Genomic DNA, 13,729 nt, shown 5'->3' on the forward strand with positions numbered 1-13,729 from the left:
TCCCAAAATTTGTGCCCATGTAGAACTTAATGGTTACCTCACAATTTAAATAATCCAATGGTACATCACTCCTAGACCCAAAGTGAATGGGTGATACTTGCTGATATCAAACACTTGCTGATATTAAACTCTATTTGTCATTGTTTTACCCACTCATTTACTCTGTCATGGCCCTTTGCAACTTAAATAAAAGCAAAACAAAAATAGAAAGATGTCCAAAACAAAAATATAGTGTTGGAGAAACTCAGCAGTCTTGCAACATCTTTGGAGAGAGGCACAGAGTAAATGTTTCAAGTCCTATATGACACACTTTTGAAGTGAAAAGAGGATTAGTTGTTATGCAGTTGGTGAAAGGGGAGGGGCAAGTGGAACAAAACATAAAATCAGAGAATTAGAGGGCAAGGGAGATTACAAATCAAAGATGTTATATGACAAAAGTTGATGGTCGGCAGAATAGTTGCAGTGATGAAACAAAGCATTTTTCCAGAGTAAGTGTTCATAGCAGAATAATGGTTAACTGGCTGAAAGCAAAATATGAAAGCAAGAAGCTGGATACTACGGAAGGTAAAAATGGAGGACAGTGTTAAAGGTCTGAAGCTGCCAATCTCAATGCTCAATTTACAAGTCTGTAAAGTACCTAATTAGAAAATTAGGTATTTCTCCAGCTTGCATTGAGCTTCATTGGAACACTGAATGAGGCTTAGGACATAAATGCCAACATGAGAGCAAGGTGTTACATTGAAATGATAAGCAGCCAGAAGGTTGGAGTTCTGCTTGCACAATGAGTGGAGGTGTTCTGCAAAATGGTTACCCACCCTGCGTTTTGGGTGCTCAAAATAAAGAAGACCCCATTTTGAGCAGCACATACAGTAGAATGGATTGAAAGAAGAACAATGTTTACTGTTGACTAAATCAATGTTTCACCTGTATGGAGTGTGAGTTACCTTGGACAATGATGGGGGAAGAGATAAAGGGACAAGTGTTACAGTTTTTGAATTTGGGAGAGACATGAGGCTTGGGAGTAATGGAGTAGTGGACCAGAGTAGAAGGTTGGGAGTCCTGCATTTCTGACAGAATTCATACTACCAAAAAAAAATTACTTGCATATAGATACATTGTGAAGAAATATGGAAAGACGTTCTCTAGTCAGTATCTTTGAGCATGTTCATAATCTCACTAGGAAATGGAAACCAGAGAAAATTGCTTGCTTGAATACTCATGTTGAGTGGCAACAAGAGTAAATCATTTCAAATCATCCAGCAAATGGGGCAGTGTAAATATTAGTTATGTAATTGTTTTAACCATTTATAACAAATAACATTCATCTGCATTTCTATATTTCAGTCCTGGAAATCCAGCCATTGCCAAAGTGAAGGTGCAGAGATCCTCAAGTTGTGGTGTACCAAATGCTAACAGTATAAAGCAAATGCTGCTTGATTGGTGTAGAGCCAAGACACGTGGTTATGAGGTATTCTCATATACATCCATCCTACCCGGGAAGAAAAATGTAGAAAATCTATTCATGACTGCGGGAGAAAATTTAATTTCATTTCCATCAGAAAGGCAATTTTAAAAAAAAATAAAGATTGTATTGCTGGATCAAAAGATGTCTTGCAACTCTTCTAGCTTGTTCCACAAATCAAATAGATCATGGCTGATGCACTCTATTTATCTACCATTTGCTCCATTTCTTTTCATATCGTTACAGAGTGATCGAGCAATTTCACTCTTCCAAATTTGTTCGTAAATAGCAAAACCTTAATTTTATAATTGCAGTTTTTTGTTCTGTATTCCACAACCAAAAGAAAATTGTTTCTCTGTATCTATTCTTGTTATCTCCTGCTGTAATCTATTTGAATTAACACTTTATCAAAACAGCAAAGTAATGTAATTTAAACTTCCTAACATTGATTACAGGACAAGACTTTGAAAGTGACATATTACTTAATATTTTCAACATTGAATATACTTTACACCATTTAAGATAGATAATGATTCAGGTACTTTCTTATTTGTAATAATAAATATAATAGCATGGTATGAGACTTGTTGTTTAGAACAGATATTAAAAAGGAAAATTTGCTGGTTTTGCTGAAGTAAACTATAACTTGTAACAAAAAGAGAAATTGCTGGTGAAACTGGCAGCATCTGTGGGAAGACAGCAGAGTTAACCTTCTGAAATTGCTAGTGAAACTCAGCAAGTACAGTGACTGAAAATGTCATCTCTGCTGTCTTCTCATAGATGTTGCCAGCTTCAACAGCAATTTCTCTTGTTTCATATTTCCAGCAACTACATTTCTTTATTTTATTATAATTTTGTAATAGTTTGATTTTAAAAAGAGTGAAGTGGTAAAGCTCCCTCCTTGAAGAACAGTTTTGTTTTTGTCAATAGAAGTGTTACATTTCATTGTGCAACTCAAAATAACTAATCCTCTGTTCACTTAAATCTATGTTTGGTTTTGTCCATCAGCATGTGACTATCCAGAACTTTTCCTCTAGCTGGAGTGATGGGATGGCATTCTGTGCTTTGGTGCATAACTTCTTCCCCGAGGCCTTTGATTACTCAGAATTGAACCCTAACAACCGTAGGCATAACTTCGAGGTGGCATTCAAAATGGCAGAGTAGGTACCATTTCTGGATCCTCATGTGCTTAGAATGGTGGCTCTAGCAATAATTATTTAGTGTGTTCTTTTTAAAAAATCATTACATTTTAAAGATGTGCTAGGAGTATTACTACCCATGAAGTAATAAACTATGCTGAATTTTGGTTTCTAAAACATAACTCGACTGCTAATAAGAGTGATCAGATAATATTTATTGAAAACATGGTTCAGCAAAATAATCTTGGTGTGAGAAGGCTGTAAGTAAATTCACTGTAGAATCAAGGAATTGTGCATAACCACCTCTCTATAATATATATAATAATCTTGTTCATTTTAGGACCTTTACATTTCCTCTCAAATGCCATTGTCCAAACAGTAATATTACAGTGTTATATTATACAGAATTGAACAAGCCTTAGTGCTGTCTACAAGTTCAAGGATTTGTGCTCAGGGATTGGTACTATTTTTTTAAAAATGCTTTAAGCAAGAGTCATCTAATGACTGAAATACACTTCCTATCAAACTGAGTAACTCACACCTCTGTGTAGATGCAACATCTGTGTCATTTCTTACCAGTTTAACACCAGTGACCAGCTATGCTATAATCAGTGTTGTGAAAGAAGTTAACAACTGATGTTAGCATTTGTATTGGTGTGAGTTAATATAAGCCTGATAACTGTGGTGACATCTATCTGCTTTTGAGGTGAGTGCCCAAAAATTACTGCAAATGTAAACCAGAAAATGCAGGTTTACCTTTCTTCATTGTATATGCAAAAACATCAGCTCTATATGTTTGAAAATGAAGGTACCCCTGTGATGATGCTATGGCTTTAAGAGGTGTATTTTGTCCTTTTTTTATGAAGAAAAGTTGAGCAGACTGCTCCAAAGCCAATAAAGTAAACAGCTTGTTCTGCCTTGAGGGTTTTTATTTCAGTTGAAACAATAGAAGCAGCCTGAATGGATGGGGTTAAGCTCCCATAGAATGAGGAGTTTTAATTTTAGCCTTCAGTAGCAGTTGCTAGGATCTTGAAGCTGTATGTGGAAGTTCTTATTCCTCTCTCTGTGACAGCTAAAGTCTAAGGTTCTCTTCCTGCTGCTAGAATTGAATGTGAGACAATCTATTTTACTGAATTTGTCTTTGCCGATGGTGTGTTTATGAGATGTTATTATATTTGAACAGTTAATTAGTAGTAGTTAATGTATATATTATTTTGTTAAGCATTTCAATAGAGTGACAGTTAAGTTAAGTTTCATTTTTAATTTGACTTTTAACTGTAGTGTAAAAATAAAGTGTGTTTTGCTTGAAGTCAAATAATTGCATTTCAATAGAGTGACAGTTAAGTTAAGTTTCATTTTTAATTTGACTTTTAACTGTAGTGTAAAAATAAAGTGTGTTTTGCTTGAAGTCAAATAATTGCATTTCAATAGAGTGACAGTTAAGTTAAGTTTCATTTTTAATTTGACTTTTAACTGTAGTGTAAAAATAAAGTGTGTTTTGCTTGAAGTCAAATAATTGCATTTCAATAGAGTGACAGTTAAGTTAAGTTTCATTTTTAATTTGTCTTTTAACTATAGTGTAAAAATAAAGTGTGTTTTGCTTAAAGTCAAATAATTTTGACAGATTGAATTGCATCTGGAACACAGTGCCTTACACTTACTTTTAAAATAAGAAAACATTAGTGTTGAGGCTACTTTCTTAATATAATTTGAAGGGTTTAGTCTGGTCCATAACAATCCAAACCCCTATTTCTTGTCCGATTGTAGATTGACAAGAGGTAACCCTCATCCTGTCAGCACTGGTTTGATTTTGGTTCTACCTGCTGTTCATGTAGACATTTTTTTCCAATTCAGGATTGGTGTTTGTACTGGCTTATTATATATGGTCCACTGTTGCTGCATGTCTGATTTCTGTAAGAGCTTGGTTTGGTACAGACCTGCTTCAGTACAAGGCCTGGCTTCAATACAGGTCTGATTAATGTTTTCCATTAACATTTATCTTCCACTAAGGTTTAAGGTAAATTTTCTTTACCGCTTCTGTCAGTGTCAGTGGTGATGTTCCAGTTAAACATTTATGGTAAGTGTTTGTTCACTTATCGGTATTGCTAGAATTAGTCAAGCTTCAAGATTTTCCTGGAGTTTTCAAGCATGTAATTGATTATTGATATACTAAACACATGCCCTTTATGACATTTTTGATAGCTAAGCTCTACAATAAGCACAACATAGACATTTGATTAATTAGAGCTTTCTGGTAAGTGCATATATTCTAAGCTTTCACTACTGTCTGTCAGCTTCTTGGGTTGTAGGTTATTTCAATGATCAACTTTCATTCACACATCTGTTTTAAGTGATGCGATCAATAATCTCAAGAAATTGTAATATTAATGCAATTGCGTTCATGTTTTATCTCTTGATTGGGGATATGTGACTTTGAACACTGATTAATGCACTGCATTAATAAACCTGGAAGGTGATGTGGGCATATAGCATTTTGGAACAGAAGTAGGCCATTTTGCCCTTCAAACATGTTGTGCTATTCAGTAAAATTTTGGCTGATTTGATGGTGGTGTCAACTCCAATTTCCTGCCTGCCCCTCATAAACCTTGATTCGCTTGTCTATCAAAACTTATCTGATGCAGCCTTGAATTCCTTCAGTGATCTGGCATCCACTGTTTTCTTGAGGAAAAGAATTCCACGGACTAATGACAATCTGTCCTATAAGGGACACCTCTTCCTTTAAGTCATGTTCCCTAGTTTAATTTCTCTAACAAGAAGAAAAGTTTTTGTGGTTAATTTCTGAACTGTTCTTGATGAGCTGATTTTAAATAAGTTACAGAAATAGGAATAATGTAAGTATTTTAAATGATTTTAAAATTTATAAATTTTTAGAAGTGTTCTTGGCAGAATGGGAATATTTCTTTTTGTTTGGATTGGTTTTTCCCCAAAGTTATCTTACATTTCTCCTCTATGCTTCTTTATTTCCCATTAATATCTTTCCTCTGGCATTTTAACCCATCATTTCCTCAAGGTACCAATTGCACAAGTGTCATTCTCTCTTGTCGTCATGTTATTAAATGAATAATTTTCCCATTCTAAGTCTTGCCATATTACGCACCGAGCCTCAGATGAGAGGGCATGTGGGAAGACTTGTGTCTTGACACTCTTCCAGCTACATTATCCCAGATGTACTTGATCTAACTATTAAAAGTTGCACATTTGTGGTTTGAAATGACTGTTTACTTCCTTTCAGGAAATTGTCATCCAGTCCGAAATTTGATAGCCTTGTTGAGACTAAATACTTTATTCTATGGAGAATTTACGATGTGGACTAGAATCCTATTTGTGTGCTGGAACCATCACTGATTTTGTCCAGTGATTAAGTGGAGGGTGTTTTGGTTTCATTCTGATTTGGTATTACTGTATATATGGATATGCTTTGATAAACAAGACTATATTTCTAAATGATAAAATTGGGATGGTTAAAAAATTTAGGAAAATGTAACAAGGCAGGAAATAAATTTAACATGTTCAAATCCTTAAATATAATACTAAGTATGCGCTTATTTCTCTTTATTGCTCTATGCAGTTCTTATATTTAGTGGAGCAGCTTCTGAAGTTGAAACATTCAGAATACCATTAACAATGTAATTATGAATTGGTGTTCCTGGAACCTTTCATTTTAATTAAAAGTGACTAAAAATATACTTTTGTTTTAAAAATAGATACCTCTCAGTAACCGAAATTGGTTACAATTTCAAATAATTGTATCATATATTTTTGAAGGAAAGTAACTTTTACGATGTGCAAGATAAATAATGAATAGTGTCATTAGCCTTAGAAAATATAGCTTTTGACTTTATTTATTTAAACTGCAATGCTTGCTTGAAGGCACAGGAATGCTGGATTAATTAATATTATGGAAATGTAACATACATTCAGTTATGTTAATTCGGGGAAGTTGCCAAACAGTTCTTTGTGTGCTGCCAAAACTGATTCCTTCCATTCTTAGTGGAACTGAAGAGCCAACATGTAGGGAGGGGTCATGCATGTCATAGGTCTACATAATAGATGGACTACATTGCCCAACGTTGCTATTTCCTCACATGAATTATCTAAGAAAATGTCTGAAGTGAGTTCTATAATTAACACTTAAGGTGGGATTTAGTGATCTCCCTTGGCCCAAGTTTGGTGGTGGAGTGGACATTTAGTCAGGTAGAACGGTGGGTGATGGGGACTCTTCCATCCTTCAGTCTTCACCTTAATTAAGTCTGTGGCAGGTGAGATTATACATGTACCGCTACCATTTAAAGCCCTTAGAACCTTTTCCAATGCTACATACTTACCCAAGAATGGGAAGTGGGCTTGCCATATGGGAGCACAACAAGAAAACCCAAGATTGTTTTAAAAACAAAGGTTCATTCATTCATGGAAGTCCACAATTGTCCAAGACTTAAGCTTTGGAGATGGTAGTGGTGTGCTGCTGTCTTAAATATCTGTTCCTTTAGGCATTAGAAATCCAAAAGTGCTGCTAGAGACAGAGTTCCAGGAATTTGATGCAGCAACATTGATGAAATGGTGATATAGTTCGAAGTCAGAATCAGGGGAATTCATAGTTCATTTAAGCTAGTACATGTCACTGCCACTGTGCATCAGTGGGGAATGGGTGCCAGTAATGTGGCTGCTTTGTCATAGATTGTTTTAAGCTTCTTGAGTGTTTTTGGAGCTGCCCCTATTCAAGCACATGGAAAGTATTCCCTCACACTCCTGACTTGAGCCTTATAGATGCTGGACAGATATTAGGGAGATCGAAAGTAAGTTACTCACCACAGAATTCCTAGTCTCTGACCTGCTTTTGAAGCCACAGTATTTAAATAATTGGTCCAGTCCATCTGCTGATCAATGTTAACCTTCATGATTTTGATAGTGGGGATTGAGCAAATGCAATACTATTAACTATCAAAGGAATCTGGTTAGGTTCTTGTCTGCAGGAGATAGATATTGTGTGCTGTGAGGCACAAATATTACTTCCACATATTAGCCCAAACTTGGATGTTGCCTAGGTCTTGCTGCATATAAACAAGACCTGCTTCAATATGTGAATTGTTGTAATTGGCGCTGTTCAATATCATCAGCAAATATCCCCACTTCTGATATTATGATGGAGGGAAGATCATTGATGAAGCAGTAGAAGATGGTTAGACCAAGGATACTATCCCGAGAAATCCCTACACTGATAACGGGCGCTTAGATGACTAATTTCCAACAAGCACAATAATCTTCCTTTGTGCTAGGTATGATTCCAGTCTGTGTTTGCTATGGTTCTAGCTTTGCTAGGTCCCCTTGATACCACATTTGGTTCAAATGTGGCCTTGATGTCAAGGACAATCACTCTCACTTCACTTATGGAATTCAGCTCTTTTGCATGTTTGAATCAAGGCTGTAATGAGATCAGGATCTGAATTGCCTTTGTAGAAACCAAACTGAGCATCAGTGAGTTCTTTATTTGTACCTCTTGATATCATTTTCAACTACCCTTCAATCACGTTGATAATTGACTGCGCATGAATACAGCAGAAATTATCCAGGTTGGATTTGCCCTGTTCTTGTACACAGGACAATTTTTCACATTGTTGCACAAATGCCACTAGTGTATCTGGGCTGGAAAAACTTGGCTGGGGCACAGCTAGTTCCGGAAGACAAGTTTTCAGGAATTTGGCAGAATGTTATCAGTACCTGTACCCTTTCAATATCCAGAGTTTTCAGTCATTTCTTGATATTACGTGGAGTAAGTAGAATTGATTGAGGACTGGCATCTGTGATGCTGTACACTTCAGAAGAGGCCAAGATTAATCAGCCATGTAGCACTTCCAGCTGTAGATGGATGCAAGTACTTCAAACTTGTCTTTTGCACTAATGTAGGAGCAAATTATTGCAGAAGCTGGAATCTGAACTGAAAACAAAAAATGCTGGAGGTCACAGCAGGTCAGGCAGCATCCATGGAGAAAAAGTAAACTAACATTTTGAGTCTAAATTACTCTTCATCAGATGTAGAGTAATCCAGATTCAAAATGTTAGCTTGCTTTCTCTCCGTGGATGCTGCCTGACCCGCTGTGACTTCCAACATTTTTTGTTCTCAGTTTTTGCAATAATGTGCTATTCTGCCCCATCTTTGAGGATAGGAATATTTGTGTAACCTCCACCAAATGTTAATTGTTTATTGTCTATCACTATTCATGTCTGGATGCGGTAGGACTGCAGAGCTTAGGCCATGATCCACTCATTGTGGGATTGCTTAGTCATGTATATTTCATATTGCTTCTGCTGTTTGGCATGCAAGTAGTCCAGTATTGTAGCTTCATCAGGTTGAAATCTCAGTTTTAGGTATGCCTCTTCCTGACAAACGTTCTTGCACTCTTTATTGAATCATGGTTGATCTCCCAGTTTAATGATAATGCTAGAATGGGGCATTAGTTAGGCTATGAGGTTACAATTTGTGATCGAATATAATTTTGCTGCTGGTTTTGAGTTGCTAAATCTGCTTTAAGTCTGTCCCATTTAGCATGGTGGTAGTGTCACAGAATATGATAGAGTTGTGATTTAATACAACTCTGTGTCATGTTAAGCCTTTCAGAGAACAGCTAAGAGTTAACCACATTGCTTTCACATTCACACATTGGCCAGACCAAGTAAGGAGAGCTAATTTTCTTCTCTAATGAGCCAGATAAGTTTTAACGACCTTTCGACTAGTTTTTTTAAAAATTCCAGATCTCATTGAGTTCAGATTTCACTATCTGTCATAGTGAATTTCAAAACAGTATTCCCAGGACATTATCCTGGGGTTTGAGATTACTATTCCAGTGACTTGCATGTAAGTTAAAAGATACTAATCTAAATTGGATCTTTTGAGAAAAGTATATACTAAAAGTTGCTCTGAATCTTTTAACCCAACCACCCACCATTTGCCAAAATGACTCTGACAGGTTAGCCTGCTCTAAGTTCTCTGCCTTAATGATAAACTTGCTTTTCTATAAAATATTAGTTTTTGTATTCTCCAGTTTACCTGCGATTCCACTTTCAAGGGACCGTGCATTTGCATCCCTGGGTATCTTTGTTCAACAACATTCCCCAGGGCACTACCATTAACTGTCTCAGTCCTGCCCTGGTTTGCCTTACCAAAATGCAATACTGCGCATTTAACTAAATTAAATTCCACCTGCCATTCATCAGCCCATTGGGCCATCTGATCAAGGTCCCTGAGATAATTTTCTTCACCGTCCACTATACCACCTATTTTGGTGTTGTCGGCAAACTTACTAACAGTACCTCCTATATTCACATGCAAATTATTTACATGAATGATGAAAAAGAATGGAGCCAGTACCAATCCTTGCAGCACACCACTGGTCACAGGTTTCCCATCTAAGAAGCAACCCTCTACCACCACCCAGTGTCTCCTACTTTCAACCCAATTTTGTATCCATTTGGCTAGCTCCCCCTGGATCCCATGTGAACTAACCTTACAAATCAGTCTACCATGTGGAACCTTATCGAACGCTTTACTGAAGTCCATATGGATAACATCTCCTGCTCTGTCTCCATCAATGTATTTCTTCAAAAATCTCAATCAAGTTAGTAAGACATGATTTTCCATGCACAAAGCAATGTTGACTATTCCTAATCAGTCCTTGCCTTTCCAAATGTAAATCCGGTCCCTCAGAATCTCCTCCAACAACTTACCTACCAGTGATGTAAGGCTTACCAGTCTATAGTTCCTTACAGCCTTCCTTAAATAAAGGCACCACATTAGCCAACCTCCAGTCTTCCAACACCTCACCTGTGGCTGTAGATGATACAAATATCTCAGCAAAGGACCCAGCAATTTCTTCCCTAGCTTCCCACAAAGGTCTAGGAAACACCTGATTAGGTCTCAGGGATTTATCTGCCTTTATATATTTTAAGATGTCCAGCACCTCCTCTTCTGAAATACGAACTCTTTTCAAGACATCATTATGTATTCCCCGCAGTAGCCTAGCTTCTATACCCTTCTCCACAGTAAATATGGCTGCATTGATCTTTGAGCAACCCTATTCTCTCCCTTGTTTCTCTTTTGCCCTTAATATACTTCTAGAATCTCTTTGGATTCTCCCTAACTGTATTTGTCAATGCTACTTCATAGACTCCTTTTTGTCCTCTTGATTTCCCCTTTAAGTATACTCTGACTGCTTTTATAGTACTCTGGGGATTCACTCAATCTCAGCTGTCTATATGAAAGGCTTTTGCCCGAAACGTCGATTTTTCTGCTCCTCGGATGCTGCCTGAACTGCTCTGCTTTTCCAGCACCACTCTAATCCAGAATCTGGTTTCCAGCATCTGCAGTCATTGTTTTTACCTGTATGTGATATGTGCTTCCTATTTCTTGACCAGAGCCTCAATTTCTCTAGTCATCCCACATTCCCTATTCTCACCAGCCTTGCCCTTCACATGAATGGGATCTTAATGTAAAATGTATGCAGGTATTCCTTATTTCTCACTTGAGAAGATCAATATGCATAGTTTCATTTGACTATCTCTATAACAAACAAAAATACATAATTCTCACTAAGTTCTGATTAATCACAGTTTAAAAATGTAACTGCTGGAACAGAGAGTTCTTTTATTTCAAAGATGCGAATGAGCTATCTATGTACACTGACTCTGATACAGTAAAATGGAGCATATCTTTAGGTCATAGCAACATGTTGATTAGAACTGTGTTTTTGGCCCTGAGGGCTTCATATTAAATCATACTGTGCATCAATCTCTGACTTTTGTCGAGAGGTAATGGTGGAACTGTGCTGTTGGGCTATATTGCAAATTCTTTTCTTTGTTCAGTTCTTTTTTTTGCTTTTTCACAGAATGCTTTTTAGTCCCTAAAACTTTTAACTTATTTACTTAACTTTCTGTGTTAGTCTTTTGTCCACAACTATCGCTAATACTTCCATAATTGTTGTGTATGTTCTTCAAAGGGTTATACATTTCCCTATTTTCCACTAGAATCATTGCTTTTAATGTAGTTGCCATATTCATGTCATGTGCTACATTCCCTGTTGAATGAATCTGTATTGGGCACAATGTTATTGATGTTGTGTATCATGAAGCATGGTTTTTCTTTTTGTTCATTGTATGTCACCAGATGAATGTAATTTATGTTTTCTTCTGTTTTTTTTCTTGCTTTTTCTTTCTCCCTCTCTCCTTCTGTTCCCTGTTGTGTCCCGTCTCCTCTCTTGTTTGACCCTCTCTCTGGCCCCTAGGAAGCATGCTGACTGCCCACAGCTACTGGATGTGGAAGATATGGTGCGAATGAAGGAGCCCGATTGGAAATGTGTTTACACTTACATTCAGGAATATTATCGCTGTCTGGTGCAGAAGGGTCTGGTTAAAACCAAAACCTCCTCCTAGCGATTAACGGAGAGAAGGGTGAGAGATGTTATCTAATTAGACATTTTAGGCCTTGGTAAAACAAAGTTCTTATTTTTCTGCCCTACTCAAATTTTTCAAGCCAACTTTAGTTATTTTTTGAACTTCTTCCTATTTGTTTCTGTAGAGCTCCTGAATTTTTGTTTTTAAGTGTACAGTTGTTCTTGCTCTGCCATTATTTTGGTGTGGTACAAAGAACTTTAGAATCATAATAAATGCTCAGATCTCTTTAATTTTGTCTCTCTGTATGTAACTGTATTTCTCTAACTCATTCATGTCTTCTCACAATGTGATGTTTTATATTTAAAATAAAAATGTATAATTAACTCACTGCATTTTTGCTGCATTCACATACTAGTGCAGTTTTGTTTCTTTGAGCTGGATTTAACATTCCCAGACTGAGCATGAAGTGTAGGAGAATCATCCCATTGAGTCTGCTCCATCACTCAATGCTATCATGATTAATTTAATAATCTTCAGTCCCTGCCTTTTACCCCATAACCCTCGATTCTCTAGCTGATTAAAACTCTGTCTATTTCAGATTGAATATTCTTAATCACCCAGCCTCTATAGCCTTCTGTGGTAAAATAAAATCCACAAATTCAGTACCCTCTCAGAAGAAATTCTCCACATCTCTATCTTAAAAGCTAGAAAATCAGCAATCAAGGAATGAGGTTGTTACCCACTGTGACAATCTAGAATGGTCATTCATTAGAGCATTACAAACTTGGCATTAGATTTGCCATTACAAGATCCACTGAAGTAAATAAACAAGTGTGTGAAAAAATCACAGTTGAGTAATTTTATGATCTGTGCCCTCCCCAGAGCCGCAGTGGGTACATGCACAGACAGTGCAGAGCTGTACAGAGCATTAAACCATAAGATATAGGCCATTCAGCCCATTGAGTCTGATCTGCCATTCACAGAGATCATGACTGATCTGTTAATCCCCAAATCTGCCTTTCTCATTCCCTTACTAATTAAAAATCTATCTATCTCAGCCTTGAATATTTTTAATAACCTAGCCTCTACAGCTCTTTGTGGTAAATAATTCAAAAAATTCACTTGCTCTGAGAGAAGAAATTCCTCCTTATCTCTGAGATGACCCCTTTGAAATTATGCCTTCTGTCTTAGACTCTCCCACAAAGGGAAACAACCTTTCCAAATTACCCTGTCAGGTTCCCTATCAAACTTTTATGTTTCAATAAGGTCATCTTTCATTCGTCTAAACTCCAGTGTACGCAGACCAAACCTCTCCTCATAAGACAATCCCTTCATACCCAGGATTAATCTATTGAGCTTTTTTTGCACTGCATTCAATGCTAATATATCTTTGTTTAGATTAGAGGCCTAAACCTGTTCACATATTCCAATGGCCTTGACTAGTGCCTTGTATGATTTTAGCAAGATTTCCCCACTTTAATATTCCATTCCCTCTGAAATAAAGACAAATGTAGTATTTGCCTTCCCTATTACCTGCTGAACATGTATGGGTTTATGTGATTTATTCATGAGGACTCCCAGATCGTCTGTGCTGCAGATTTCTGCAGCCTTTCTCCATTTAAACAATATTTGGTTCATCTGTTCTTGCTGCCAAAATGTATAACCTCACATTTTCCCACATTGTATTCTATCTGCTATGTTCTTGCCTACTTGTTTAACCTGTCTA

At 36.8% G+C, this 13,729-nt stretch overlaps 1 protein-coding gene across 3 annotated transcripts in view; it reads left to right on the top strand.

Annotated features, from left to right (window-relative positions):
- smtnb (smoothelin b) overlaps nt 1–13,729 on the top strand; it is a 355,969-nt gene that overhangs the window by 322,866 nt on the left and 19,374 nt on the right. For 2 of the 3 annotated variants that reach the window (XM_072587983.1, XM_072587984.1), the window contains exons 17-19: nt 1,345–1,468; nt 2,471–2,622; nt 11,895–12,060. In XM_072587983.1, coding sequence (XP_072444084.1) covers nt 1,345–1,468; nt 2,471–2,622; nt 11,895–12,042 — 424 coding nt within the window. In that variant the 3' untranslated portion in view covers nt 12,043–12,060. The remainder of the gene's footprint in view (nt 1–1,344; nt 1,469–2,470; nt 2,623–11,894; nt 12,061–13,729) is intronic. The other variant, XM_072587985.1, reaches the window with a different exon arrangement.

This window comes from Chiloscyllium punctatum, chromosome 17 (assembly GCF_047496795.1).
Source record: "Chiloscyllium punctatum isolate Juve2018m chromosome 17, sChiPun1.3, whole genome shotgun sequence".
Lineage (NCBI taxonomy): Eukaryota > Metazoa > Chordata > Chondrichthyes > Orectolobiformes > Hemiscylliidae > Chiloscyllium > Chiloscyllium punctatum.